Source organism: Salmo salar, chromosome 17, assembly GCF_965601325.2.
Source record: "Salmo salar chromosome 17, fSalSal1, whole genome shotgun sequence".
Classification (NCBI taxonomy): domain Eukaryota; kingdom Metazoa; phylum Chordata; class Actinopteri; order Salmoniformes; family Salmonidae; genus Salmo; species Salmo salar.
The window spans coordinates 88,164,119-88,191,248 of record NC_138307.1 but is presented as its reverse complement, the minus strand read 5'-3'; the positions used below and the strand labels follow the sequence as shown (position 1 = coordinate 88,191,248).

At 50.8% G+C, this 27,130-nt stretch overlaps 2 protein-coding genes across 9 annotated transcripts in view; one reads left to right on the top strand and one right to left on the bottom strand.

Moving 5' to 3' along the window:
• The window catches only part of LOC106609844 (exportin-T), a 52,025-nt gene extending 44,825 nt beyond the window's left edge, over positions 1-7,200 (top strand). For 2 of the 8 annotated variants that reach the window (XM_082964362.1, XM_082964361.1), the window contains 8 exons: positions 122-407; positions 1,159-1,348; positions 2,241-2,357; positions 2,712-2,827; positions 4,047-4,094; positions 4,201-4,272; positions 4,380-4,436; positions 4,796-7,200. In XM_082964362.1, the coding sequence (XP_082820488.1) occupies positions 122-407; positions 1,159-1,348; positions 2,241-2,357; positions 2,712-2,827; positions 4,047-4,094; positions 4,201-4,272; positions 4,380-4,436; positions 4,796-4,822 (913 nt within the window). In that variant the 3' untranslated portion in view covers positions 4,823-7,200. The remainder of the gene's footprint in view (positions 1-121; positions 408-1,158; positions 1,349-2,240; positions 2,358-2,711; positions 2,828-4,046; positions 4,095-4,200; positions 4,273-4,379; positions 4,437-4,795) is intronic. The other 6 variants (XR_014381269.1, XR_014381267.1, XR_014381268.1 and 3 more) reach the window with 6 other exon arrangements.
• A 2,208-nt stretch (positions 7,201-9,408) lies between these two features.
• LOC106593674 (RNA-splicing ligase RTCB) overlaps positions 9,409-27,130 on the bottom strand; it is a 30,649-nt gene continuing 12,927 nt past the window's right edge. The window contains exons 5-12 of the mRNA XM_082964364.1: positions 27,091-27,130; positions 25,120-25,276; positions 17,662-17,821; positions 14,386-14,561; positions 11,334-11,522; positions 10,813-10,923; positions 10,243-10,362; positions 9,409-9,877 (exon numbers count right to left, since the gene is read on the bottom strand). The exon at positions 27,091-27,130 is cut by the window's right edge and continues 117 nt beyond it. Of these exons, the coding sequence (XP_082820490.1) occupies positions 9,770-9,877; positions 10,243-10,362; positions 10,813-10,923; positions 11,334-11,522; positions 14,386-14,561; positions 17,662-17,821; positions 25,120-25,276; positions 27,091-27,130 (1,061 nt within the window). The 3' untranslated portion in view covers positions 9,409-9,769. The remainder of the gene's footprint in view (positions 9,878-10,242; positions 10,363-10,812; positions 10,924-11,333; positions 11,523-14,385; positions 14,562-17,661; positions 17,822-25,119; positions 25,277-27,090) is intronic.

Genomic DNA, 27,130 nt, shown 5'->3' with positions numbered 1-27,130 from the left:
CTCCCTCCCTCCCCTCTCTCCTTACCTCCCTCCCTCCCTCCCTCCCCTCTCTCCTTACCTCCCTCCCTCCCTCCTTACCTCCCTCCCTCCCTCCCTCCCTCCTCTCCCTCCCTCCCTCTAGTCGTACCAGTAAGGCGTTCAGCAACAAGCAGACGGTGAAGCAGTGTGGGTGTTCGGAGGTCTACAGAGACTGTCTGCAGACCTTCCTGCCTGCGCTGAGCTGTCCCGTCCAGAGGGGGTCGCTGCGTAGCGCCGTCCGCTCATTCCTCCACCGCATGATCATCTGTCTGGAGGAAGAGGTCCTGCCCTTCGTCCCGGCGGCATCAGAACACATGCTGAAGGACTGTGAGGCCAGAGACCTGCAGGAGTTTATTCCCCTCATCAGTCAGATTACTGCCAAGTTCAAGGTAACTCGGGGACCCACAGTTACAGAGAACATCTAGGGCTGGTTTCCTGGACTCAGTTAGGATCTCCATAAGGAAGGGTTTTGGTTCAGGACTAAGATTAATCTGTCCAGGAAACCGGTCCTTAAAATATATCTATGGTAGGGGACTGACAGCTAAACGGGTTAGGTTTAGGGTTAGCTAACGTTAGGGACAGTCTATGCCCCCATTCCCTGGACCAGGTGTCTCTGTTCCTGCCTCTGGTCCCGTCTGTCTCTGTCTCTCTCCTCCCCAGGACCAGGTATCTCTGTTCCTCTCTCTCTCTCTCCTCCCCAGGACCAGGTATCTCTGTTCCTCTCTCTCTCTCTCTCTCCTCCCCTGGACCAGGTGTCTCTGTTCCTCTCTCTCTCTCTCCTCTCCAGGACCAGGTATCTCTGTTCCTCTCTCTCTCTCTCCTCCCCTGGACCAGGTATCTCTGTTCCTCTCTCTCTCTCTCCTCCCCTGGACCAGGTGTCTCTGGTCCTCTCTCTCTCTCCTCTCCAGGACCAGGTATCTCTGTTCCTCTCTCTCTCTCTCTCTCCTCCCCTGGACCAGGTATCTCTGTTCCTCTCTCTCTCTCTCTCCTCCCCTGGACCAGGTGTCTCTGGTCCTCTCTCTCTCTCCTCTCCAGGACCAGGTATCTCTGTTCCTGCAGCAGGTAGTCATGCCTCTGGTCCTCTCTCTCTCTCCTCTCCAGGACCAGGTATTCATGCCTCTGGTCCTCTCTCCTCTCCAGGACCAGGTATCCCCGTTCCTGCAGCAGGTATTCATGCCTCTGGTCCTGGCCATCTTTGAGGTGTTGTGTCGTCCTGCTGAGGACAACGACCAGGCAGCAGCCCTGGAGAAACAGATGTTACGGAGAAGCTACTTTACCTTCATACAGACGATAACCTCCAGCGGGATCAACCAAGTCCTGGCCAACCAGGGTGAGTACTGTGGGGTTCCCCAGGGTGAGTACTGTGGGGTTCCCCAGGGTGAGTACTGTGGGGTTCCCCAGGGTGAGTACTGTGGGGTTCCCCAGGGTGAGTACTGTGGGGTTCCCCAGGGTGAGTACTGTGGGGTTCCCCAGGGTGAGTACTGTGGGGTTCCCCAGGGTGAGTACTGTGGGGTTCCCCAGGGTGAGTACTGTGGGGTTCCCCAGGGTGAGTACTGTGGGTTCCCCAGGGTGAGTACTGTGGGGTTCCCCAGGGTTCTGAGTGTGTGTTCTGTTACCCAGGTGTTGAGAACATTAAGTGGGTGTGGTTCTCTAGGGTTCTAGGTGTGTGTGTGTGTGTGATTCTAAGTGTGTGGTTCTCTAGGGTTCTAGGTGTGTGTGTGTGATTCTAAGTGTGTGGTTCTCTAGGGTTCTAGGTGTGTGTGGTGTGATTCCTCAGCTATAAATATTTCGTTGTGTGGTTCTCCAGGGTTCTAGGTGTGTGGTGCGATTCCTCAGCTATAAATATTTTGTTGTGTGGTTCTCCAGGGTTCTAGGTGTGTGGTGCGATTCCTCAGCTATAAATATTTTGTTGTGTGGTTCTCCAGGGTTCCTCAGCTATAAATATTTTGTTGTGTGGTTCTCCAGGGTTCTAGGTGTGTGTGGTGTGATTCCTCAGCTATAAATATTTTGTTGTGTGGTTCTCCAGGGTTCCTCAGCTATAAATATTTTGTTGTGTGGTTCTCCAGGGTTCTAGGTGTGTGTGGTGTGATTCCTCAGCTATAAATATTTTGTTGTGTGGTTCTCCAGGGTTCTAGGTGTGTGTGTGGTGTGATTCCTCAGCTATAAATATTTCGTTGTGCGGTTCTCCAGGGTTCTAAGTGTGTGTGTGGTTCCTCCCCCAGGTGTTGAGAACATAGAGCGTGTTCTGTTCACCATCATCCAGGGAGCTGTGGATTTCCCCGATCCCATCGCCCAGAAGACCTGCTTCATCGTTCTGTCCAAGCTGGTGGAACTCTGGGGTGAGTAGAACGATACCTCCCGAATACCACCATCTGTCCGCTGCTGTTGATCCGTCCAGACAGAAATGGACCGTGGAGACGGATCGGAACAATTGTTCTGGAAACATGACCAGCAAGATATTAGTTTAATGTTTTTTTTTTTGTTGTTGTCTTGGACTGGGTTGTATTCACTAGAAACCTTTTTTGGGCTGAAACGGGCAGGGACTTTGCTGAATTTATCCGAATAGAAACTCTTGTTTTCATTGTAAAACTTTTTTTTTTTGCTACGGTTTGGCGCTAATGAATACACCCCTCGGTGTAAAAGTTAAACGTTTTGAACTGGGACTGATTTTTGTTTGTTTGTTTGTCCTTCAGGAGGTAAAGACGGCATGGCTGGGTTCCCAGACTTCATCTATAAACACATCGTCCCAGCATGCTTCCTGGCTCCTCTCAAACCATCCTTTGATCTCACAGACGCTCAGACAGTCCTGGTGAGTACCTGGAACCAGATTATTATCTCAGACAGTCCTGGTGAGTACCTGGAACCAGATTATTATCTCAGACAGTCCTGGTGAGTACCTGGAACCAGATTATTATCACAGACAGTCCTGGTGAGTACCTGGAACCAGATTATTATTATCACAGACAGTCCTGGTGAGTACCTGGAACCAGATTATTATTATCACAGACAGTCCTGGTGAGTACCTGGAACCAGATTATTATTATTATCACAGACAGTCCTGGTGAGTACCTGGAACCAGATTATTATCACAGACAGTCCTGGTGAGTACCTGGAACCAGATTATTATCACAGACAGTCCTGGTGAGTACCTGGAACCAGATTATTATCACAGACAGTCCTGGTGAGTACCTGGAACCAGATTATTATCACAGACAGTCCTGGTGAGTACCTGGAACCAGATTATTATTATCACAGACAGTCCTGGTGAGTACCTGGAACCAGATTATTATTATCACAGACAGTCCTGGTGAGTACCTGGAACCAGATTATTATTATCACAGACAGTCCTGGTGAGTACCTGGAACCAGATTATTATTATCACAGACAGTCCTGGTGAGTACCTGGAACCAGATTATTATTATCACAGACAGTCCTGGTGAGTACCTGGAACCAGATTATTATTATCACAGACAGTCCTGGTGAGTACCTGGAACCAGATTATTATTATCACAGACAGTCCTGGTGAGTACCTGGAACCAGATTATTATTATCACAGACAGTCCTGGTGAGTACCTGGAACCAGATTATTATTATCACAGACAGTCCTGGTGAGTACCTGGAACCAGATTATTATTATCACAGACGGTCCTGGTGAGTACCTGGAACCAGATTATTATTATCACAGACGGTCCTGGTGAGTACCTGGAACCAGATTATTATTATCACAGACGGTCCTGGTGAGTACCTGGAACCAGATTATTATTATCACAGACGGTCCTGGTGAGTACCTGGAACCAGATTATTATTATCACAGACGGTCCTGGTGAGTACCTGGAACCAGATTATTATTATCACAGACGGTCCTGGTGAGTACCTGGAACCAGATTATTATTATCACAGACAGTCCTGGTGAGTACCTGGAACCAGATTATTATCACAGACAGTCCTGGTGAGTACCTGGAACCAGATTATTATTATCACAGACACCATATCTCTTTACAAAAAAAGGTTTTGTGTTTTTCCCCCAGACGTTGTCAGAGTGTGCGCTCACGTTGAAAATGATTCATCTCAGAAGAGTAAGTTTCACTTTTTTGGGGTTTTCATTCATAACGTTTGTCTCGTTGACAACTTGATCTATCTTGAACTTGTTTGTCGTCGTGTTTTGTACTTCCTGGTCGGCAGGGTCCGGAGTTTATCCAGTACCTCCAACAGGAGTACCTGCCTTCTCTACAGGTGTCACCTGAAATCACACAGGTACCGCTGTCTCATAACCAGACAAATCACAGCTGAAGCCAGCACGGATATGTAACCTTTTTCCTAGTTCTGTAACACTCCTCTTCCTCCTCTTCCTCCTCTCACAGGAAGTGTGTCAAGTGCTTCAGCAGCCAGACGCCAAGGTCCTCAAAAACTACATGAAGGTAGGTAGTCAGCTGGTTGTTACCGTAGAAACATCTCCACTCAGTTACCTGTGTCTTGGTACTAGATAACATCTGATAAGAGTCTCTGTCTCCTCTCTGTCTCTCTCTCTCTGTCTCTCTCTCTCTGTCTCTCTCTCTCTGTCTCTCTCTCTCTGTCTCTCTCTCTCTGTCTCTCTCTCTCTCTCTCTCTCTCGTCTCTCTCTCTCTGTCTCTCTCTCTCTGTCTCTCTGTCTGTCTCTCTGTCTGTCTCTCTGTCTGTCTCTGTCTCTCTGTCTGTCTCTCTGTCTGTCTCTCTGTCTGTCTCTGTCTCTCTGTCTGTCTGTCTCTGTCTGTCTCTGTCTGTCTCTGTCTCTCCACAGGCTTTCTTTCAGCGAGCCAAACTGTAAATACGAAGCGAACTGGACGGATTGAGAGAGGACACTGGAAACTAAGAGGAGACTGGTAGTGAGATAGTACCAGTCACTACGGACAGTCGGACAGAGAGACAGACGGACAGAGAGACAGAGATCTTAAAGACGGAGAGCTTAGCATAAAGAGCGGCCTTAGCACTTCTGAAGGTAACTGCATAACCACTCCCATCCTGTCCACGTGGGAGGGAACGGAGCCAAGACGCAAGGACACGAGTGGTCAAGGAGGCTTTCACTGGGGGTGACCACACCCCCCTCCCCCCCCCCCCCCTTCCACTGATCCAGGCCCAATCAAGGACGTGCTCTCCATCTGGGGCGGCACCCTGGTCAAGTGGAAGATGTGATTGGTTGGATTCTCTGCGAGACAGGAAGTAAACTAGAGTATAGAAGGGAAGTTGATGGAACGAGGCTTCCATAGTAGAATATCAACTATCCATTTTAACAGGTCTGAAGCTTCCTCTTTCTGTTGGTAATGATCCAACAATGACCTGAACACAATTTAATGATTTATTACTTTAAAAATAGTTTTTCTGTTGTTTTAAAAAAAAAAAAAAAAAAAACGTTTTCAAGATGTCTTTGATTTGAGTGGTTGAACGAGGAGGTTGTGTTTCTCTCTGCCCTGTGAATGAATTGATGGACAAAATATAAAGGCTGGTGGCTTGATATTTTCTCTAGATTTGTATGTTGTGGAAGAAATGGAATGGTTAGGGGTTAGGATGTGTTTTTCAGTTTGACGCGACGGACAGGGCAGACCGGTGTAACGGTGGATAACACGCTGCTGGTTTATTCTGCATTTACTTTATCTTCTGTTCCAGTTGTACCCCCCCCGTCCCCCCTGTCCCTCAGAACGTTGTCAGGGTGTCCCTCAGAACGTTGTCAGGGTGTCCCTCAGAACGGTGTCCCTCAGAACGGTGTCCCTCAGAACGGTGTCCCTCAGAACGGTGTCCCTCAGAATGTTGTCTGGTTGTCCCTCAGAACGTTGTCTGGTTGTCCCTCAGAACGTTGTCCCTCAGAACGTTGTCAGGATGTCCCTCAGAACGTTGTCCCTCAGAACGTTGTCCCTCAGAACGTTGTCAGGTTGTCCCTCAGAACGTTGTCCCTCAGAACATTGTCCCTCAGAACGTTGTCCCTCAGAACGTTGTCCCTCAGAATGTTGTCAGGTTGTCCCTCAGAACGTTGTCAGGTTGTCCCTCAGAACATTGTCAGGTTGTCCCTCAGAACGTTGTCCCTCAGAACGTTGTCCCTCAGAACGTTGTCAGGATGTCCCTCAGAACGTTGTCAGGATGTCCCTCAGAACGTTGTCCCTCAGAACGTTGTCAGGATGTCCCTCAGAACGTTGTCCCTCAGAACGTTGTCAGGGTGTCCCTCAGAACGTTGTCAGGATGTCCCTCAGAACGTTGTCAGGGTTCAGGATGTCCCTCAGAACGTTGTCAGGGTGTCCCTCAGAACGTTGTCAGGGTGTCCCTCAGAACGTTGTCAGGATGTCCCTCAGAACGTTGTCAGGGTGTCCCTCAGAACGTTGTCAGGATGTCCCTCAGAACGTTGTCCCTCAGAACGTTGTCAGGATGTCCCTCAGAACGTTGTCAGGGTGTCCCTCAGAACGTTGTCAGGATGTCCCTCAGAACGTTGTCCCTCAGAACGTTGTCCCTCAGAACGTTGTCCCTCAGAACGTTGTCAGGGTGTCCCTCAGAACGTTGTCAGGGTGTCCCTCAGAACGTTGTCAGGGTGTCCCTCAGAACGTTGTCAGGGTGTCCCTCAGAACGTTGTCAGGGTGTCCCTCAGAACGTTGTCAGGGTGTCCCTCAGAACGTTGTCAGGGTGTCCCTCAGAACGTTGTCCCTCAGAACGTTGTCAGGTTGTCCCTCAGAACGTTGTCAGCATGAGTAGGAGTGCTGATGGAGGACGTAACGAATAAGAAGAGGTTTGGACTGCTTCTAGATCACGAGCCCTGAACAAGGTTCTCCTCTACCCTCAGTCCCCTCAGGAAGAACAGGACCTGGTTAAACAAACGTCTGTTTGTTCTGATCACACGTCAGGAACTGTATCTCGGTGGGGTGGGGCTTAACAGAAGGTCCACTACAGGGCCCTGGTCAACACTAATATAGGGAATGTGGGGAGGGGGGTGGAGGGCGGCCATTTTGTGACTGAGCGAAGTCATCCACTGCACCTTCAACTGGAGAAATCTGGAGCGGACAGACGAGCGACGTGTTTACCCTCGGTGTTCGTTACAACACCGTCACTTTCAGAAGGAATTAAGGACTTTACAAGTGGATCGAAATGTAAATATTACGTTTGTTGTTTTTTTTTAAAGAAGGAAATAATATGTTTGGATGTAAATAAATTAGTTTCATTGTTTTAGTGGGTTTTTTGTCTATTTTGAACTTCCTTTTCTGAAAATATCTAATATTAAAGTTTAGTCGGTTATGAGATGAAGGCTTGAGAAACATGATCCATGTATGAACTGACTTTAAACCAGACAATGGTATTTTATACCCAACTATTACTGACCATTCAGCTTGACGAATGAGGAAATGTGATTTGATAATGCAAAACCTGCCTATTTGTTCAGTGTGTGTGTGTATATATATATATAATAAAATATTACTGACCATTCAGCTTGACGAATGAGGAAATGTGATTTGGTAATGCAAAACCTGCCTGTTTAAATATATATATATATATATACTGAACAAAAAAAATGTCAATGATTTTAACTGAGTTAAAGTTCATTTAAGGAAATCAGTCAATTGAAATAAAGTCATTAAGCCCTTAATCTATGGATTTCACATGACTCGGCCCCGGCAGGGCACCCACTTAGGTGCCAAGCCCAGCCAATCATAAGGAGTTTTTCCCCCCCACAGAAGGGCTTCATTACAGACAGAGATACTCCTCGGCACCCCTCCTCTGGCCTCAGACGATCCCGCAGGTGAAGGAACCGGATGTGGAGGACCTGGGCTGGCCCGGTTTCACCTGGTCTGCGGTTGAGACCGGTTGGACGGTCTCCCAAATTCACTCACTAAAACGACGTTGGATGCAGCTTATGGAAACACGATCTGGTGGACATTCCTGCAGTCAGCGTGCCAATTTGCACGTTTTTGTTTTGTCCCCCAGCACAAGGTGCACCTGTGTAATGTTTGTGCTGTTTAGTCAGGTGGATGGATTATCAAGGAGAAATGTTCACTAAAAAGGGACGTAAAACACAACATTTTGAAGAAATACATTTTCCTTGTTATGGAACATTTCTGGGATCTTTTATTTCATCTCCTCCCAGGGGCCAACAGGTTACGGTGTGTGTTCAGTGTCCCCGAGTTATGTTCTACCGTAGTGTTGAGTTATGTTCTACCGTAGTGTTTGGTAGTGTTGAGTTATGTTCTACCGTAGTGTTTGGTAGTGTTGAGTTATGTTCTACCGTAGTGTTGAGTTATGTTCTACCATAGTGTTCGGTAGTGTTGAGTTATGTTCTACCGTAGTGTTTGGTAGTATTGAGTTATGTTCTACCGTAGTGTTGAGTTATGTTCTACCGTAGTGTTGAGTTATGTTCTACCGTAGTGTTGAGTTATGTTCTACCGTAGTATTGAGTTATGTTCTACCATAGTGTTGAGTTATGTTCTACCATAGTGTTTGGTAGTAGTGAGTTATGTTCTACCGTAGTGTTTGTTAGTAGTGACTTATGTTCTACCATAGTGTTTGGTAGTATTGAGTTATGTTCTACCATAGTGTTGAGTTATGTTCTACCATAGTGTTTGGTAGTAGTGAGTTATGTTCTACCGTAGTGTTGAGTTATGTTCTACCGTAGTGTTGAGTTATGTTCTACCGTAGTGTTGAGTTATGTTCTACCATAGTGTTTGGTAGTATTGAGTTATGTTCTACCGTAGTGTTGAGTTATGTTCTACCGTAGTGTTTGGTAGTATTGAGTTATGTTCTACCGTAGTGTTTGGTAGTAGTGAGTTATGTTCTACCGTAGTGTTGAGTTATGTTCTACCATAGTGTTTGGTAGTGTTGAGTTATGTTCTACCATAGTGTTTGGTAGTAGTGAGTTATGTTCTACCATAGTGTTTGGTAGTATTGTCATCAAGGCATGGATATTCAGATATGATCCCAGACAGCTTACCTCCAGACCAGACTAATGGATATTCAGATATGATGCAACATGGATTTAAATAAATGTGATCCAGACTGGATCTAATGTGGTGTTGGAAAAACATCACATCTGGCCACCCAGAACCAGGACCGGCTGTAGGGAGAGACCAAAGTCCACCCATCAAATGTTTTGCAGACTGGAGAAAACGCTGCACATTTATGAGATATTTATGCCAGTTGAAGTAATTTGTTCGTCCTGTATTGAGCTGTCTTCACGAGCACCTTAATGTTGATTTATGTTTTTGATGAACCAATAAAGTGTTTTACTAATCCAAGACGCCAATCAGGGTTTCTCCTACCAATGGGTCACGGCGGTAGTGAGGAAGATGATTCTCTGACCAGAATTCAGTTCCTCACAATATGAAGCTTCAGTGTTGTTTATTTACTCCAGATGTTGGAACAAAAAGTGACTACCAGGCATTTAAATGCAGATACATAAATCTCTTCTCTTGTATTTTATTATCTGTGGTTAACCTGTATCTCAAGGTGATATTCCACAGTGATTTGCGATGAACGAAAAGTAAACAAGACACCTTCACCCTATCAAATCTTACAATATTTAAAGAGCCCATCCTGTCTTAATTTCATTGATCGGCCAAAACACCCACCCCCATGTCACAAAAAAAATCATACTGGTCATTAAGCAGGAAGCGGAGCTGAGGAAACCGATCCCTTGTCAAGTCTGTTTATGAAGACGGACACGCTCACTCGCAGTCAGACACTTCTCCATTGGCTCCTCTGCCAGCTCTCTGCCTGGTGATTGGCTCCTGGATGGAGTGACACGGCCTTAACCCTTGATCACAGCGATGGGTCGTAGTTTGATGGCTTTCTTGCTGATTCCAGCATCGTGACACGTGTTGACGACATCACACACGTTTTTGTACGACTCTGGAGCCTAGAAAATGGTAAGAAAATACTGTTAGCCTTTATAACACAATAGACATGACCCCACTGTAGCATGACTAGTCTTGGCGAAGCCTACCTCTTCCATGACCAACTTGGGCGAAGCCTACCTCCTCCATGACCAGCTTGGGCGAAGCCAAGCCTACCCCTTCCATGACTAGTTTGGGCGAAGCGAAGCCTACCTCTTCCATGACTAGTTTGGGCGAAGCCAAGCCTACCTCTTCCATGACCAGTTTGGGCAAAGCCAAGCCTACCTCTTCCATGACCAGTTTGGGCAAAGCCTACCTCTTCCATGACTAGTTTGGGCGAAGCGAAGCCTACCTCTTCCATGACCAGTTTGGGAGAAGCGAAGCCTACCTCTTCCATGACCAGTTTGGGCGAAGCCACCCTGATGGCGATACCCTGGTCTGCCAGCTTATCCAACACGTCCTGGAAGTCGATGTTCCTGCGGGATTTGGCCCGAGACAGAGCCCGACCCTGCAGTTCAATGTTGAGTAACAGATAAAACATGGAGTTATTCTGGAACTAACAGGGAACATGTTCTTGATAACGAATGGATGGATGAAGTCGATCCTCACTACTTGTTATAATAGAGGTGGAGTAAAGCGACAGAGAGGTGCAGTAAAGCGACAGAGGAGAGGTGCAGTAAAGCGACAGAGGAGAGGTGCAGTAAAGCGACAGAGGAGAGGTGCAGTAAAGCGACAGAGGAGAGGTGCAGTAAAGCGACAGAGGAGAGGTGCAGTAAAGCGACAGAGGAGAGGTGCAGTAAAGCGACAGAGGAGAGGTGCAGTAAAGCGACAGGGAGGTGCAGTAAAGCGACAGAGAGGTGCAGTAAAGCGACAGAGAGGTGCAGTAAAGCGACAGGGAGGTGCAGTAAAGCGACAGAGAGGTGCAGTAAAGCGACAGAGAGGTGCAGTAAAGCCTTACCGCTCCGTGGCAGGTGGTGCCGAAGGTCTCCGTCATGCCCTGCTCTGTGCCCGTCAGGACGTAACTGCAGGTGCCCATCGTGCCCCCGATCAACACCGGCTGGCCTGTCAGCTGATTGGACCAGAAACAGGAAGCGTTTTAAAAAACATTGTCTCTGCATCAAAATGGCACCCAACGCCCTCCCTATATAGGGCACTACTTTATAGGGCCAGAGCTACATAGGGCTTAAGGTTAACTATACTAACTTTATTCTGTATTGATGAGGGGGGGGGGGGGGGGGGTACCTGGTAGTCTACAGGGATGAGGGGGGGGTACCTGGTAGTCTACAGGGATGAGGGGTACCTGGTAGTCTACAGGGATGAGGGGGGGTACCTGGTAGTCTACAGGGATGAGCGGGTGGTGAGGGGGGAGTACCTGGTAGTCTACAGGGATGAGCGGGTGGTGTACCTGGTAGTCTACAGGGATGAGGGGGGGGGTACCTGGTAGTCTACAGGGATGAGCGGGTGGTGAGGGGGGAGTACCTGGTAGTCTACAGGGATGAGCGGGTGGTGAGGGGGGAAGGCCCGGGTGGATCCCTTGCGGTGCAGCAGCAGAGTCGTCTGTTTCCCATCTACCATGTGTTCCTCCACCTTGGCGATGTTATGAGACACGTCATAGATCACATGCATGTCCAGGTCATCAGGAGTGGTGGTGAACACCTTGGCAAAGGCCTGGGGGGGAAACGGAGGAGTCACACTGAGGGGGAAAACGGAGGAGTCACACTGAGGGGGAAACGGAGGAGTCACACTGAGGGGGAAACGGAGGAGTCACACTGAGGGGGAAACGGAGGAGTCACACTGAGGGGGAAACGGAGGAGTCACACTGAGGGGGGAAACGGAGGAGTCACACTGAGGGGGAAACGGAGGAGTCACACTGAGGGGGGAAACGGAGGAGTCACACTGAGGGGGAAACGGAGGAGTCACACTGAGGGGGAAACGGAGGAGTCACACTGAGGGGGGAAACGGAGGAGTCACACTGAGGGGGAAACGGAGGAGTCACACTGAGGGGGAAACGGAGGAGTCACACTGAGGGGGAAAACGGAGGAGTCACACTGAGGGGGAAACGGAGGAGTCACACTGAGGGGGAAACGGAGGAGTCACACTGAGGGGGAAACGGAGGAGTCACACTGAGGGGGAAACGGAGGAGTCACACTGAGGGGGAAACGGAGGAGTCACACTGAGGGGGAAACGGAGGAGTCACACTGAGGGGGAAACGGAGGAGTCACACTGAGGGGGAAACGGAGGAGTCACACTGAGGGGGAAACGGAGGAGTCACACTGAGGGGGAAACGGAGGAGTCACACTGAGGGGGAAACGGAGGAGTCACACTGAGGGGGAAACGGAGGAGTCACACTGAGGGGGAAACGGAGGAGTCACACTGAGGGGGGAAACGGAGGAGTCACACTGAGGGGGAAACGGAGGAGTCACACTGAGGGGGAAACGGAGGAGTCACACTGAGGGGGAAACGGAGGAGTCACACTGAGGGGGGAAACGGAGGAGTCACACTGAGGGGGAAACGGAGGAGTCACACTGAGGGGGAAACGGAGGAGTCACACTGAGGGGGGAAACGGAGGAGTCACACTGAGGGGGGAAACGGAGGAGTCACACTGAGGGGGAAACGGAGTAGTCACACTGAGGGGGAAACGGAGGAGTCACACTGAGGGGGAAACGGAGGAGTCACACTGAGGGGGAAACGGAGGAGTCACACTGAGGGGGGAAACGGAGGAGTCACACTGAGGGGGAAACGGAGGAGTCACACTGAGGGGGGAAACGGAGGAGTCACACTGAGGGGGAAACGGAGGAGTCACACTGAGGGGGAAACGGAGGAGTCACACTGAGGGGGGAAACGGAGGAGTCACACTGAGGGGGAAACGGAGGAGTCACACTGAGGGGGAAACGGAGGAGTCACACTGAGGGGGAAACGGAGGAGTCACACTGAGGGGGAAACGGAGGAGTCACACTGAGGGGGAAACGGAGGAGTCACACTGAGGGGGAAACGGAGGAGTCACACTGAGGGGGAAACGGAGGAGTCACACTGAGGGGGAAACGGAGGAGTCACACTGAGGGGGAAACGGAGGAGTCACACTGAGGGGGAAACGGAGGAGTCACACTGAGGGGGGAAACGGAGGAGTCACACTGAGGGGGAAACGGAGGAGTCACACTGAGGGGGAAACGGAGGAGTCACACTGAGGGGGAAACGGAGGAGTCACACTGAGGGGGAAACGGAGGAGTCACACTGAGGGGGAAACGGAGGAGTCACACTGAGGGGGAAACGGAGGAGTCACACTGAGGGGGAAACGGAGGAGTCACACTGAGGGGGAAACGGAGGAGTCACACTGAGGGGGGAAACGGAGGAGTCACACTGAGGGGGAAACGGAGGAGTCACACTGAGGGGGAAACGGAGGAGTCACACTGAGGGGGAAACGGAGGAGTCACACTGAGGGGGAAACGGAGGAGTCACACTGAGGGGGAAACGGAGGAGTCACACTGAGGGGGAAACGGAGTAGTCACACTGAGGGGGAAACGGAGTAGTCACACTGAGGGGGACACTGAGGGGGAAACGGAGTAGTCACACTGAGGGGGAAACGGAGTAGTCACACTGAGGGGGACACTGAGGGGGAAACGGAGTAGTCACACTGAGGGGGAAACGGAGTAGTCACACTGAGGGGGAAACGGAGTAGTCACACTGAGGGGGAAACGGAGTAGTCACACTGAGGGGGAAACGGAGTAGTCACACTGAGGGGAAAACGGAGGAGTCACACTGAGGGGGAAACGGAGGAGTCACACTGAGGCGTCTCAGGTGGGGTCAGTTACCCGTCTCAGGTGGGGTCAGTTACCCGTCTCAGGTGGGGTCAGTTACCCGTCTCAGGTGGGGTCAGTTACCTGTCTCAGGTGGGGTCAGTTACCCGTCTCAGGTGGGGTCAGTTACCCGTCTCAGGTGGGGTCAGTTACCCGTCTCAGGTGGGGTCAGTTACCTGTCTCAGGTGGGGTCAGCCGGGGTCAGTTACCTGTCTCAGGTGGGGTCAGCCAGGGTCAGTTACCTGTCTCAGGTGGGGTCAGTTAGGGTCAGTTACCTGTCTCAGGTGGGGTCAGTTACCCGTCTCAGGTGGGGTCAGCCGGGGTCAGTTACCCGTCTCAGGTGGGGTCAGTTACCCGTCTCAGCCGGGGTCAGTTACCTGTCTCAGGTGGGGTCAGTTACCCGTCTCAGGTGGGGTCAGCCGGGGTCAGTTACCCGTCTCAGCCCGGGGTCAGTTACCCGTCTCAGCCGGGGTCAGTTACCTGTCTCAGGTGGGGTCAGCCAGGGTCAGTTACCTGTCTCAGGTGGGGTCAGTCAGGGTCAGTTACCTGTCTCAGGTGGGGTCAGTTACCTGTCTCAGGTGGGGTCAGTTACCTGTCTCAGGTGGGGTCAGTTACCTGTCTCAGGTGGGGTCAGTCAGGGTCAGTTACCTGTCTCAGGTGGGGTCAGTCAGGGTCAGTTACCCGTCTCAGGTGGGGTCAGTAACCTGTCTCAGGTGGGGTCAGCCAGGGTCAGTTACCTGTCGCGTGAGGAAGGTCATAGAGGAACGGTTGACCCAGGCATAGTTTCCGGCGGCGGCCATTCCTTTCAGGTAGTCCTGTCCCTCCTCCGAAAAGATACGGGCGCAAGCCAGCTGGCGATCGTTCACCTGGATCTTGTCTCGCTTCATCGCCTTCTCCATGGCAACCAGGGCATCTACCAGAATATATTACAGTACCAGTTAAAAGTTAAGACCCGTAATAATTCAAAAGGTTTTTCCTTCAGTGCCGTCAGGAAGTACTCAGACCCCTTGACTTTTTCCACATTTTGTTACGTTACAGCCTTATTCTAAAATTGATTAAAATTGTCCTCCCCCCCTCAATCTGCACACAATGCCCCATAATGACGGAGTAAAACATTTTTTTTTGCTAATTTATTTAAAAAAAATAAGAAACTGAAATAACATTTACATAAGTATTCAGACCTTTAACTCAGTACTTTGTTGAAGCACCTTTGGCAGCGATTTACAGCATCGAGTCTTCTTGGGCCTGACGCCACCTCCCACTCCGCCAGACGCCACCTCCCACTCCGCCAGACGCCACCTCCCACTCCGCCTGACGCCACCTCCCACTCCGCCTGACGCCACCTCCCACTCCGCCTGACGCCACCTCCCACTCCGCCTGACGCCACCTCCCACTCCGCCAGACGCCCCTCCCACTCCGCCAGACGCCCCTCCCACCCCTCCCACTCCGCCTGACGCCACCTCCCACTCCGCCTGACGCCACCTCCCACTCCGCCTGACGCCCCTCCCACTCCGCCAGACGCCACCTCCCACTCCGCCTGACGCCACCTCCCACTCCGCCTGACGCCACCTCCCACTCCGCCAGACGCCACCTCCCACTCCGCCTGACGCCACCTCCCACTCCGCCAGACGCCACCTCCCACTCCGCCTGACGCCACCTCCCACTCCGCCTGACGCCACCTCCCACTCCGCCTGACGCCACCTCCCACTCCGCCTGACGCCACCTCCCACTCCGCCTGACGCCACCTCCCACTCCGCCAGACGCCCCTCCCACTCCGCCTGACGCCACCTCCCACTCCGCCTGACGCCACCTCCCACTCCGCCTGACGCCACCTCCCACTCCGCCAGACGCCACCTCCCACTCCGCCTGACGCCACCTCCCACTCCGCCAGACGCCACCTCCCACTCCGCCTGACGCCACCTCCCACTCCGCCTGACGCCACCTCCCACTCCGCCTGACGCCACCTCCCACTCCGCCAGACGCCACCTCCCACTCCGCCTGACGCCACCTCCCACTCCGCCTGACGCCACCTCCCACTCCGCCTGACGCCACCTCCCACTCCGCCTGACGCCACCTCCCACTCCGCCTGACGCCACCTCCCACTCCGCCTGACGCCACCTCCCACTCCGCCTGACGCCACCTCCCACTCCGCCAGACGCCCCTCCCACTCCGCCAGACGCCACCTCCCACTCCGCCTGACGCCACCTCCCACTCTGCCAGACGCCCCTCCCACCCCTCCCACTCTGCCAGACGCCCCTCCCACTCCGCCTGCCGTCTTCTTTCTCTTTGCTCTCATTTTCCTTATTAGGATGTCGGGGGGGGGGGGGGAGCTGGGAGCGTCGTCAGCGATACGGGACACACCTGGGCCCCGAGTGTGTCCCAGGATAAATCCACCACTTCCCCATTCATCGAGGAGACTCTCTCCATGCAGACACACTGATAGATTTTGGTAGTGGCCATTTTGTTTGTTTATGTTGGCACCTTTCAACATCCCTCATTATCACATTTATGCACACAACCACTCACTCACACTACGGATTACTGACTACACACTCACACCATTGTTAATTGTATTTAGTTTACTTCAGTTAATAAATATATTTTGTTATTCCTTATCTCCTCGTCTCCCTTTTTGTTACGAATTTCGAGCCGGTTCGTGACAGGTATGACGCTACAAGCTTGGCACACCTGTATTGGGGGAGTTTCTCCCATTCTTCTCTGTAGATCCTCTCAAGCTCTGTCAGGTTGGATTGGGAGCGTCGCTGCACAGCTATTTTCAGGTATTTCCAGAGATGTTGGATCGGGTTCAAGTCCGGGCTCCTGCTGGGCCATTCAGAGATTTGTCCCAAAGCCACACTTCTGCGTTGTCTTGGCTGTATCCATAGGGTTGTTGTCCTGTTGGAAGGTGAACCTTCGCCCCAGTCTGAGGTCCTGAACGCTCTTGGAGCAGGTTTTCATCAAGGATTCTCTCTGTACTTTACTCCATTCATCTTCGCTCGATCCTGACTAGTCTCCCAGCCCCTGCAGCTGAAAAACATCCCCGGGTTTCAGGTAACAGATTTCCTCCAGACGTGACGCTTGGCATTCAGGCCAATCTTGGTTTCATGAGACCAGAGAATCTTGTTTCTCATGGTCTGAGATTCCTTTTGCCAAACTCCAAGCGGGCTGTCATGTGCCTTTTACTGAGGAGTGGCTTCCGTCTGGCCACTCTACCATAAAGGCCTGATTGGTGGAATGCTGCAGAGATGGTTGTCCTTCTGGAAGGTTCTCCCATCTCCACAGAGGATCTCTGGAGCTCTGTCAGAGTGACCATCAGGTTCTTGGTCACCTCCCTGACCAAGGCCCTTCTCCTCCGATTGCTCAGTTTGGCCGGGCGGCCAGCTCTAGGAAGAGTCTTGGTGGTTCCAAACTTCTTCCATTTATGAATGATGGAGGCCACTGTGTTCTTGGGGACCTTCAATGCTGCAGAAATGTTTTGGTACCCTTCCCCAGATCTGTGCCTCGACACAATCCTGTCTCGGAGCTCTACGGACAATTCCTTCGACCTCATGGCTTGGTTTTTGCTCTGACATGCACTGTCAACTGTGGGACCTTATATAGACAGGTGTGTGTCTTTCCAAATCATGTCCAATCAAATTCAATTTTATGAAAGGTGGATCTACAATCAAGTTGTAGAAACATCAAGGATGCGCCATAGAAACAGCAATAGCAAAGGGTCTGAATACTTATGTAAAGTATCGATTTTTTTGTTTGTAATAAATTTGCCAAAACTTCTAATACATGATTTTCACTTATGGGGTAGTGTGTAGATTGAGAATTTTGTATTTATTTCATCCATTTAAGAATAAGGCCACCCCCCCTCACTGTATGTTTGTACCTGTTTTTATTTAACCAGGTAAGTTATTGAAAACACTAATCATTTACAACAACAACCTGAACAAGATAAGTGACCACGTTACAGACAATTCTTAAAAAAAACGGAAACAGCATGGATAGAGAGAGAGCAGTCCTACCTGTAGCTACCTGGTGACCCAGCCCTCTGCTGCCACTGTGGATCATCACACAAACCTGGCCCTTGTGGTCGATGCCCATCTTCTTCGCTGCATAGTCATTATAGATCTCATCCACCACCTGTATCTCAGCGTAGTGGTTTCCTGCCCCCAGAGTACCCAGCTGGAATAAGGATAGATCATTATAGATCTCAGCGTAGTGGTTTCCTGCCCCCAGAGTACCCAGCTGGAATAAGGATAGATCATTATAGATCTCAGCGTAGTGGTTTCCTGCCCCCCAGAGTACCCAGCTGGAATAAGGATAGATCATTATAGATCTCAGTGTAGTGGTTTCCTGCCCCCCCCCCCCAGAGTACCCAGCTGGAATAAGGATAGATCATTATAGATCTCAGTGTAGTGGTTTCCTGCCCCCCCCCCCAGAGTACCCAGCTGGAATAAGGATAGATCATTATAGATCTCAGTGTAGTGGTTTCCTGCCCCCCCCCCCCCCCCAGAGTACCCAGCTGGAATAAGGATAGATCATTATAGATCTCAGTGTAGTGGTTTCCTGCCCCCCCCCAGAGTACCCAGCTGGAATAAGGATAGATCATTATAGATCTCAGCGTAGTGGTTTCCTGCCCCCCCCCCCAGAGTACCCAGCTGGAATAAGGATAGATCATTATAGATCTCAGCGTAGTGGTTTCCTGCCCCCCCCCCCCAGAGTACCCAGCTGGAATAAGGATAGATCATTATAGATCTCAGTGTAGTGGTTTCCTGCCCCCCCCCCAGAGTACCCAGCTGGAATAAGGATAGATCATTATAGATCTCAGTGTAGTGGTTTCCTGCCCCCCCCCCAGAGTACCCAACTGGAATAAGGATAGATCATTATAGATCTCAGTGTAGTGGTTTCCTGCCCCCCCCCCAGAGTACCCAGCTGGAATAAGGATAGATCATTATAGATCTCAGCGTAGTGGTTTCCTGCCCCCCCCCCAGAGTACCCAGCTGGAATAAGGATAGATCATTATAGATCTCAGTGTAGTGGTTTCCTGCCCCCAGAGTACCCAGCTGGAATAAGGATAGATCATTATAGATCTCAGTGTAGTGGTTTCCTGCCCCCCCCCAGAGTACCCAGCTGGAATAAGGATAGATCATTATAGATCTCAGTGTAGTGGTTTCCTGCCCCCCCCCCCAGAGTACCCAGCTGGAATAAGGATAGATCATTATAGATCTCAGCGTAGTGGTTTCCTGCCCCCAGAGTACCCAGCTGGAATAAGGATAGATCATTATAGATCTCAGCGTAGTGGTTTCCTGCCCCCAGAGTACCCAGCTGGAATAAGGATAGATCATTATAGATCTCAGCGTAGTGGTTTCCTGCCCCCAGAGTACCCAGCTGGAATAAGGATAGATCATTATAGATCTCAGTGTAGTGGTTTCCTGCCCCCCCCCCCCCAGAGTACCCAGCTGGAATAAGGATAGATCATTATAGATCTCAGTGTAGTGGTTTCCTGCCCCCCCCCCCAGAGTACCCAGCTGGAATAAGGATAGATCATTATAGATCTCAGTGTAGTGGTTTCCTGCCCCCCCCCCCAGAGTACCCAGCTGGAATAAGGATAGATCATTATAGATCTCAGTGTAGTGGTTTCCTGCCCCCAGAGTACCCAGCTGGAATAAGGATAGATCATTATAGATCTCAGCGTAGTGGTTTCCTGCCCCCAGAGTACCCAGCTGGAATAAGGATAGATCATTATAGATCTCAGCGTAGTGGTTTCCTGCCCCCCCCCCCCCCAGAGTACCCAGCTGGAATAAGGATAGATCATTATAGATCTCAGTGTAGTGGTTTCCTGCCCCCAGAGTACCCAGCTGGAATAAGGATAGATCATTATAGATCTCAGCGTAGTGGTTTCCTGCCCCCCCCCCCAGAGTACCCAGCTGGAATAAGGATAGATCATTATAGATCTCAGCGTAGTGGTTTCCTGCCCCCCCCAGAGTACCCAGCTGGAATAAGGATAGATCATTATAGATCTCAGTGTAGTGGTTTCCTGCCCCCCCCCAGAGTACCCAGCTGGAATAAGGATAGATCATTATAGATCTCAGTGTAGTGGTTTCCTGCCCCCCCCCCAGAGTACCCAGCTGGAATAAGGATAGATCATTATAGATCTCAGCGTAGTGGTTTCCTGCCCCCCCCCAGAGTACCCAGCTGGAATAAGGATAGATCATTATAGATCTCAGCGTAGTGGTTTCCTGCCCCCCCCCAGAGTACCCAGCTGGAATAAGGATAGATCATTATAGATCTCAGCGTAGTGGTTTCCTGCCCCCCCAGAGTACCCAGCTGGAATAAGGATAGATCATTATAGATCTCAGTGTAGTGGTTTCCTGCCCCCAGAGTACCCAGCTGGAATAAGGATAGATCATTATAGATCTCAGTGTAGTGGTTTCCTGCCCCCAGAGTACCCAGCTGGAATAAGGATAGATCATTATAGATCTCAGTGTAGTGGTTTCCTGCCCCCCCCCAGAGTACCCAGCTGGAATAAGGATAGATCATTATAGATCTCAGTGTAGTGGTTTCCTGCCCCCCCCCAGAGTACCCAGCTGGAATAAGGATAGATCATTATAGATCTCAGCGTAGTGGTTTCCTGCCCCCCCCCAGAGTACCCAGCTGGAATAAGGATAGATCATTATAGATCTCAGTGTAGTGGTTTCCTGCCCCCCCCCAGAGTACCCAGCTGGAATAAGGATAGATCATTATAGATCTCAGCGTAGTGGTTTCCTGCCCCCAGAGTACCCAGCTGGAATAAGGATAGATCATTATAGATCTCAGCGTAGTGGTTTCCTGCCCCCCCCCCAGAGTACCCAGCTGGAATAAGGATAGATCATTATAGATCTCAGTGTAGTGGTTTCCTGCCCCCCCCCCCAGAGTACCCAGCTGGAATAAGGATAGATCATTATAGATCTCAGCGTAGTGGTTTCCTGCCCCCCCCCCCAGAGTACCCAGCTGGAATAAGGATAGATCATTATAGATCTCAGTGTAGTGGTTTCCTGCCCCCAGAGTACCCAGCTGGAATAAGGATAGATCATTATAGATCTCAGTGTAGTGGTTTCCTGCCCCCCCCCCCCCAGAGTACCCAGCTGGAATAAGGATAGATCATTATAGATCTCAGTGTAGTGGTTTCCTGCCCCCCCCCCCAGAGTACCCAGCTGGAATAAGGATAGATCATTATAGATCTCAGTGTAGTGGTTTCCTGCCCCCAGAGTACCCAGCTGGAATAAGGATAGATCATTATAGATCTCAGTGTAGTGGTTTCCTGCCCCCCCCCCCAGAGTACCCAGCTGGAATAAGGATAGATCATTATAGATCTCAGTGTAGTGGTTTCCTGCCCCCCCCCAGAGTACCCAGCTGGAATAAGGATAGATCATTATAGATCTCAGCGTAGTGGTTTCCTGCCCCCCCCCCCAGAGTACCCAGCTGGAATAAGGATAGATCATTATAGATCTCAGTGTAGTGGTTTCCTGCCCCCCCCCAGAGTACCCAGCTGGAATAAGGATAGATCATTATAGATCTCAGCGTAGTGGTTTCCTGCCCCCCCCCCCCCAGAGTACCCAGCTGGAATAAGGATAGATCATTATAGATCTCAGTGTAGTGGTTTCCTGCCCCCCCCCCCCAGAGTACCCAGCTGGAATAAGGATAGATCATTATAGATCTCAGTGTAGTGGTTTCCTGCCCCCCCCCCAGAGTACCCAGCTGGAATAAGGATAGATCATTATAGATCTCAGTGTAGTGGTTTCCTGCCCCCCCCCCAGAGTACCCAGCTGGAATAAGGATAGATCATTATAGATCTCAGCGTAGTGGTTTCCTGCCCCCCCCCCAGAGTACCCAGCTGGAATAAGGATAGATCATTATAGATCTCAGCGTAGTGGTTTCCTGCCCCCCCCCCAGAGTACCCAGCTGGAATAAGGATAGATCATTATAGATCTCAGCGTAGTGGTTTCCTGCCCCCCCCCCCAGAGTACCCAGCTGGAATAAGGATAGATCATTATAGATCTCAGTGTAGTGGTTTCCTGCCCCCAGAGTACCCAGCTGGAATAAGGATAGATCATTATAGATCTCAGTGTAGTGGTTTCCTGCCCCCCCCCCCAGAGTACCCAGCTGGAATAAGGATAGATCATTATAGATCTCAGCGTAGTGGTTTCCTGCCCCCCCCAGAGTACCCAGCTGGAATAAGGATAGATCATTATAGATCTCAGTGTAGTGGTTTCCTGCCCCCAGAGTACCCAGCTGGAATAAGGATAGATCATTATAGATCTCAGCGTAGTGGTTTCCTGCCCCCCCCAGAGTACCCAGCTGGAATAAGGATAGATCATTATAGATCTCAGCGTAGTGGTTTCCTGCCCCCCCCCCAGAGTACCCAGCTGGAATAAGGATAGATCATTATAGATCTCAGTGTAGTGGTTTCCTGCCCCCAGAGTACCCAGCTGGAATAAGGATAGATCATTATAGATCTCAGTGTAGTGGTTTCCTGCCCCCCCCCCCAGAGTACCCAGCTGGAATAAGGATAGATCATTATAGATCTCAGCGTAGTGGTTTCCTGCCCCCCCCCCCCCCCCCAGAGTACCCAGCTGGAATAAGGATAGATCATTATAGATCTCAGTGTAGTGGTTTCCTGCCCCCAGAGTACCCAGCTGGAATAAGGATAGATCATTATAGATCTCAGCGTAGTGGTTTCCTGCCCCCCCCCCCAGAGTACCCAGCTGGAATAAGGATAGATCATTATAGATCTCAGTGTAGTGGTTTCCTGCCCCCCCCCCCCAGAGTACCCAGCTGGAATAAGGATAGATCATTATAGATCTCAGTGTAGTGGTTTCCTGCCCCCCCCCCAGAGTACCCAGCTGGAATAAGGATAGATCATTATAGATCTCAGCGTAGTGGTTTCCTGCCCCCCCCCCAGAGTACCCAGCTGGAATAAGGATAGATCATTATAGATCTCAGTGTAGTGGTTTCCTGCCCCCAGAGTACCCAGCTGGAATAAGGATAGATCATTATAGATCTCAGTGTAGTGGTTTCCTGCCCCCCCCAGAGTACCCAGCTGGAATAAGGATAGATCATTATAGATCTCAGTGTAGTGGTTTCCTGCCCCCCCCCAGAGTACCCAGCTGGAATAAGGATAGATCATTATAGATCTCAGTGTAGTGGTTTCCTGCCCCCAGAGTACCCAGCTGGAATAAGGATAGATCATTATAGATCTCAGTGTAGTGGTTTCCTGCCCCCAGAGTACCCAGCTGGAATAAGGATAGATCATTATAGATCTCAGCGTAGTGGTTTCCTGCCCCCAGAGTACCCAGCTGGAATAAGGATAGATCATTATAGATCTCAGCGTAGTGGTTTCCTGCCCCCCCCCCCCAGAGTACCCAGCTGGAATAAGGATAGATCATTATTCATAACAGAGACCCTGCCTTGATTTGAAATGCTCTTGAAAAAGAGGTAATCATACATTTATTGGACTTATAAATTAGCGATATCTATTAATCGATTCTTGGAAGGAATATAACTTATAAATTAACGATATATATATATCATTGATTATTGAAGACTAACTTCTAAATGCCTCATGAGTTTAGTTCAACTGTCATACTCTATCAGAACCCAAAATATAAACATTGGTAATGTAAACAAACACTGTATAGCCTCATAACATGGTTAAAACCATGTTGATATCGTGGATGGTCAGTTGTGTGAAGTTGGCTGGATGTCCTTTGGGTGGTGGACCGTTCTTGATACACACGGGGAAACTGTTGAGCGTCAAAAACCCAGCAGCGTTGCAGTTCTTGACACAAACCGTTGCACCTGGCACCTACTACCACACCCCGTTCAAAGGCACTTAAATCTTTTGTCTTCCCCATTCACCCTCTGAATGGGACATATAAACAATCCATGTCTCAATTGTCTCAAGGTTTAAAAATCCTTCTTTAACATGTCTCCTCCCCTTCATCTACACTGATTGAAGTGGATTTAAGGGACATCAATAAGGGATCACAGCTTTAACCTGGATTCACCTGGTCAGTCTGTTATGGAAAGAGCAGGTGTTCCTAATGTTTTGTCCACTCAGTGTATAGTGCACTAGTTTTCACCAGTAGAGCCCTATGGGTCCTGGTCAACAGTAGAGCCCTATGGGTCCTGGTCAACAGTAGAGCCCTATGGGTCCTGGTCAACAGTAGAGCCCAAATGGGGCCTGGTCAACAGTAGAGCCCAAATGGGGCCTGGTCAACAGTAGAGCTCTATGGGTCCTGGTCAACAGTAGAGCTCTATGGGTCCTGGTCAACAGTAGAGCTCTATGGGTCCTGGTCAACAGTAGAGCTCTATGGGTCCTGGTCAACAGTAGAGCCCTATGGGTCCTGGTCAACAGTAGAGCCCTATGGGTCCTGGTCAACAGTAGAGCCCTATGGGTCCTGGTCAACAGTAGAGCTCTATGGGTCCTGGTCAACAGTAGAGCTCTATGGGTCCTGGTCAACAGTAGAGCTCTATGGGTCCTGGTCAACAGTAGAGCCCTATGGGTCCTGGTCAACAGTAGAGCCCTATGGGTCCTGGTCAACAGTAGAGCTCTATGGGCCCTGGTCAACAGTAGAGCCCTATGGGTCCTGGTCAACAGTAGAGCTCTATGGGTCCTGGTCAACAGTAGAGCTCTATGGGTCCTGGTCAACAGTAGAGCCCTATGGGTCCTGGTCAACAGTAGAGCCCTATGGGTCCTGGTCAACAGTAGAGCCCTATGGGTCCTGGTCAACAGTAGAGCTCTATGGGTCCTGGTCAACAGTAGAGCCCTATGGGTCCTGGTCAACAGTAGAGCTCTATGGGTCCTGGTCAACAGTAGAGCTCTATGGGTCCTGGTCAACAGTAGAGCTCTATGGGTCCTGGTCAACAGTAGAGCCCTATGGGTCCTGGTCAACAGTAGAGCTCTATGGGTCCTGGTCAACAGTAGAGCCCTATGGGTCCTGGTCAACAGTAGAGCTCTATGGGTCCTGGTCAACAGTAGAGCCCTGTGGGTCCTGGTCAACAGTAGAGCCCTATGGGACCTGGTCAACAGTAGAGCCCTATGGGGCCTGGTCAACAGTAGAGCCCTGTGGGTCCTGGTCAACAGTAGAGCCCTATGGGTCCTGGTCAACAGTAGAGCCCTATGGGACCTGGTCAACAGTAGAGCCCTGTGGGTCCTGGTCAACAGTAGAGCCCTGTGGGTCCTGGTCAACAGTAGAGCTCTATGGGTCCTGGTCAACAGTAGAGCTCTATGGGTCCTGGTCAACAGTAGAGCCCTATGGGTCCTGGTCAACAGTAGAGCCCTATGGGACCTGGTCAACAGTAGAGCCCTATGGGACCTGGTCAACAGTAGAGCCCTGTGGGTCCTGGTCAACAGTAGAGCTCTATGGGTCCTGGTCAACAGTAGGAATAGGGTGCCACTTGGACTCAGAGTAAGGGATCAGGTTAGGGAGTGGTGTTACCTGAGGCAGGCCTCTCTTCTTGGCCTTGGAGGAGACCTTGTTGGGGTCGGCCTGCAGCATCCTGCCGTACTCCTCACAGTGCTCCTTGTCCTCCGCCCAGGCATAGCCTTCTCTCAGGGACCAGTCCACTCCCATCTCTAGAGCCTCCTCTAGATCCCTGTAACAGACACCAGGTTATCAGTCTCTAGACAGGCTTCTCCCAGGGACCAGTCCACTCCCAGGGACCAGTCCACTCCCAGGGACCAGTCCACTCTCAGGGACCAGTCCACTCCCATCTCTAGAGCCTCCTCTAGATCCCTGTAACAGACACCAGGTTATCAGTCTCTAGACAGGCTTCTCTCAGGGACCAGTCCACTCCCATCTCTAGAGCCTCCTCTAGATCCCTGTAACAGACACCAGGTTATCAGTCTCTAGACAGGCTTCTCTCAGGGACCAGTCCACTCCCATCTCTAGAGCCTCCTCTAGATCCCTGTAACAGACAGAGCTTGAGAGGATCTGCAGAGAAGAACAGGAGAAATTCTCCAAATACAAGCTTGTAGCAACAATTTATAAACCTGTTTTTGCTTGGTCATTATGGGGTATTGTGATGTCATTAAGGGGTATTGTGATGTCATTATGGGGTATTGTGATGTCATTATGGGGTATTGTGTGTAGATTGATGAAGGGGGAAAAAAAACAATTTAATCAATTTTAGAATAAGGCTGTAACGTAACAAAATGTGGAAAAAGTCAAGGGGTCTGAATACTTCCCCGAAGGCCGTAACCTGTTGGGGCTAGGCCTTAACCTGTTGGGGCTAGGCCTTAACCTGTTGGGGCTAGGCCTTAACCTGTTGGGGCTAGGCCTTAACCTAGCCCCAACCCTTAACCTGTTGGGGCTAGGCCTTAACCTGTTGGGGCTAGGCCTTAACCTGTTGGGGCTAGGCCTTAACCTGTTGGGGCAGTAGGCCTTAACCTGTTGGGGCTAGGCCTTAACCTATTGGGGCTAGGCCTTAACCTGTTGGGGCTAGGCCTTAACCTGTTGGGGCTAGGCCTTAACCTGTTGGGGCTAGGCCTTAACCTGTTGGGGCTAGGCCTTAACCTATTGGGGCTAGGCCTTAACCTGTTGGGGCTAGGCCTTAACCTGTTGGGGCAGTAGGCCTTAACCTGTTGGGGCAGTAGGCCTTAACCTGTTGGGGCAGTAGGCCTTAACCCTGCTCTAACCAAAGGGATTGGGTTAATGTTGTAGTGGTGCCTGCAGACAGCAGGGTATTGGTGTAGTGGTGCCTGCAGGGTAGTGGTGTAGTGGTGCCTGCTGGGTAGTGGTGTAGTGGTGCCTGTAGACAGCAGGGTATTGGTGTAGTGGTGCCTGCAGACAGCAGGGTAGTGGTGTAGTGGTGCCTGCTGGGTAGTGGTGTAGTGGTGCCTGCTGGGTAGTGGTGTAGTGGTGCCTGCTGGGTAGTGGTGTAGTGGTGCCTGCAGACAGCAGGGTATTGGTGTAGTGGTGCCTGCTGGGTAGTGGTGTAGTGGTGCCTGCTGGGTAGTGGTGTAGTGGTGCCTTCTGGGTAGTGGTGTAGTGATGCCTGCTGGGTAGTGGTGTAGTGGTGCCTGCTGGGTAGTGGTGTAGTGGTGCCTGCTGGGTAGTGGTGTAGTGGTGCCTGCAGGGTATTGGTGTAGTGGTGCCTGTAGACAGCAGGGTATTGGTGTAGTGGTGCCTGCAGACAGCAGGGTAGTGGTGTAGTGGTGCCTGCTGGGTAGTGGTGTAGTGGTGCCTGCTGGGTAGTGGTGTAGTGGTGCCTGCTGGGTAGTGGTGTAGTGGTGCCTGCTGGGTAGTGGTGTAGCGGTGCCTGCTGGGTAGTGGTGTAGTGGTGCCTGCTGGGTAGTGGTGTAGTGGTGCCTGCTGGGTAGTGGTGTAGCGGTGCCTGCTGGGTAGTGGTGTAGTGGTGCCTGCTGGGTAGTGGTGTAGTGGTGCCTGCTGGGTAGTGGTGTAGCGTACTTGGCGGTCATGGGGATGACTCCCTTGGACCCGACTCCGA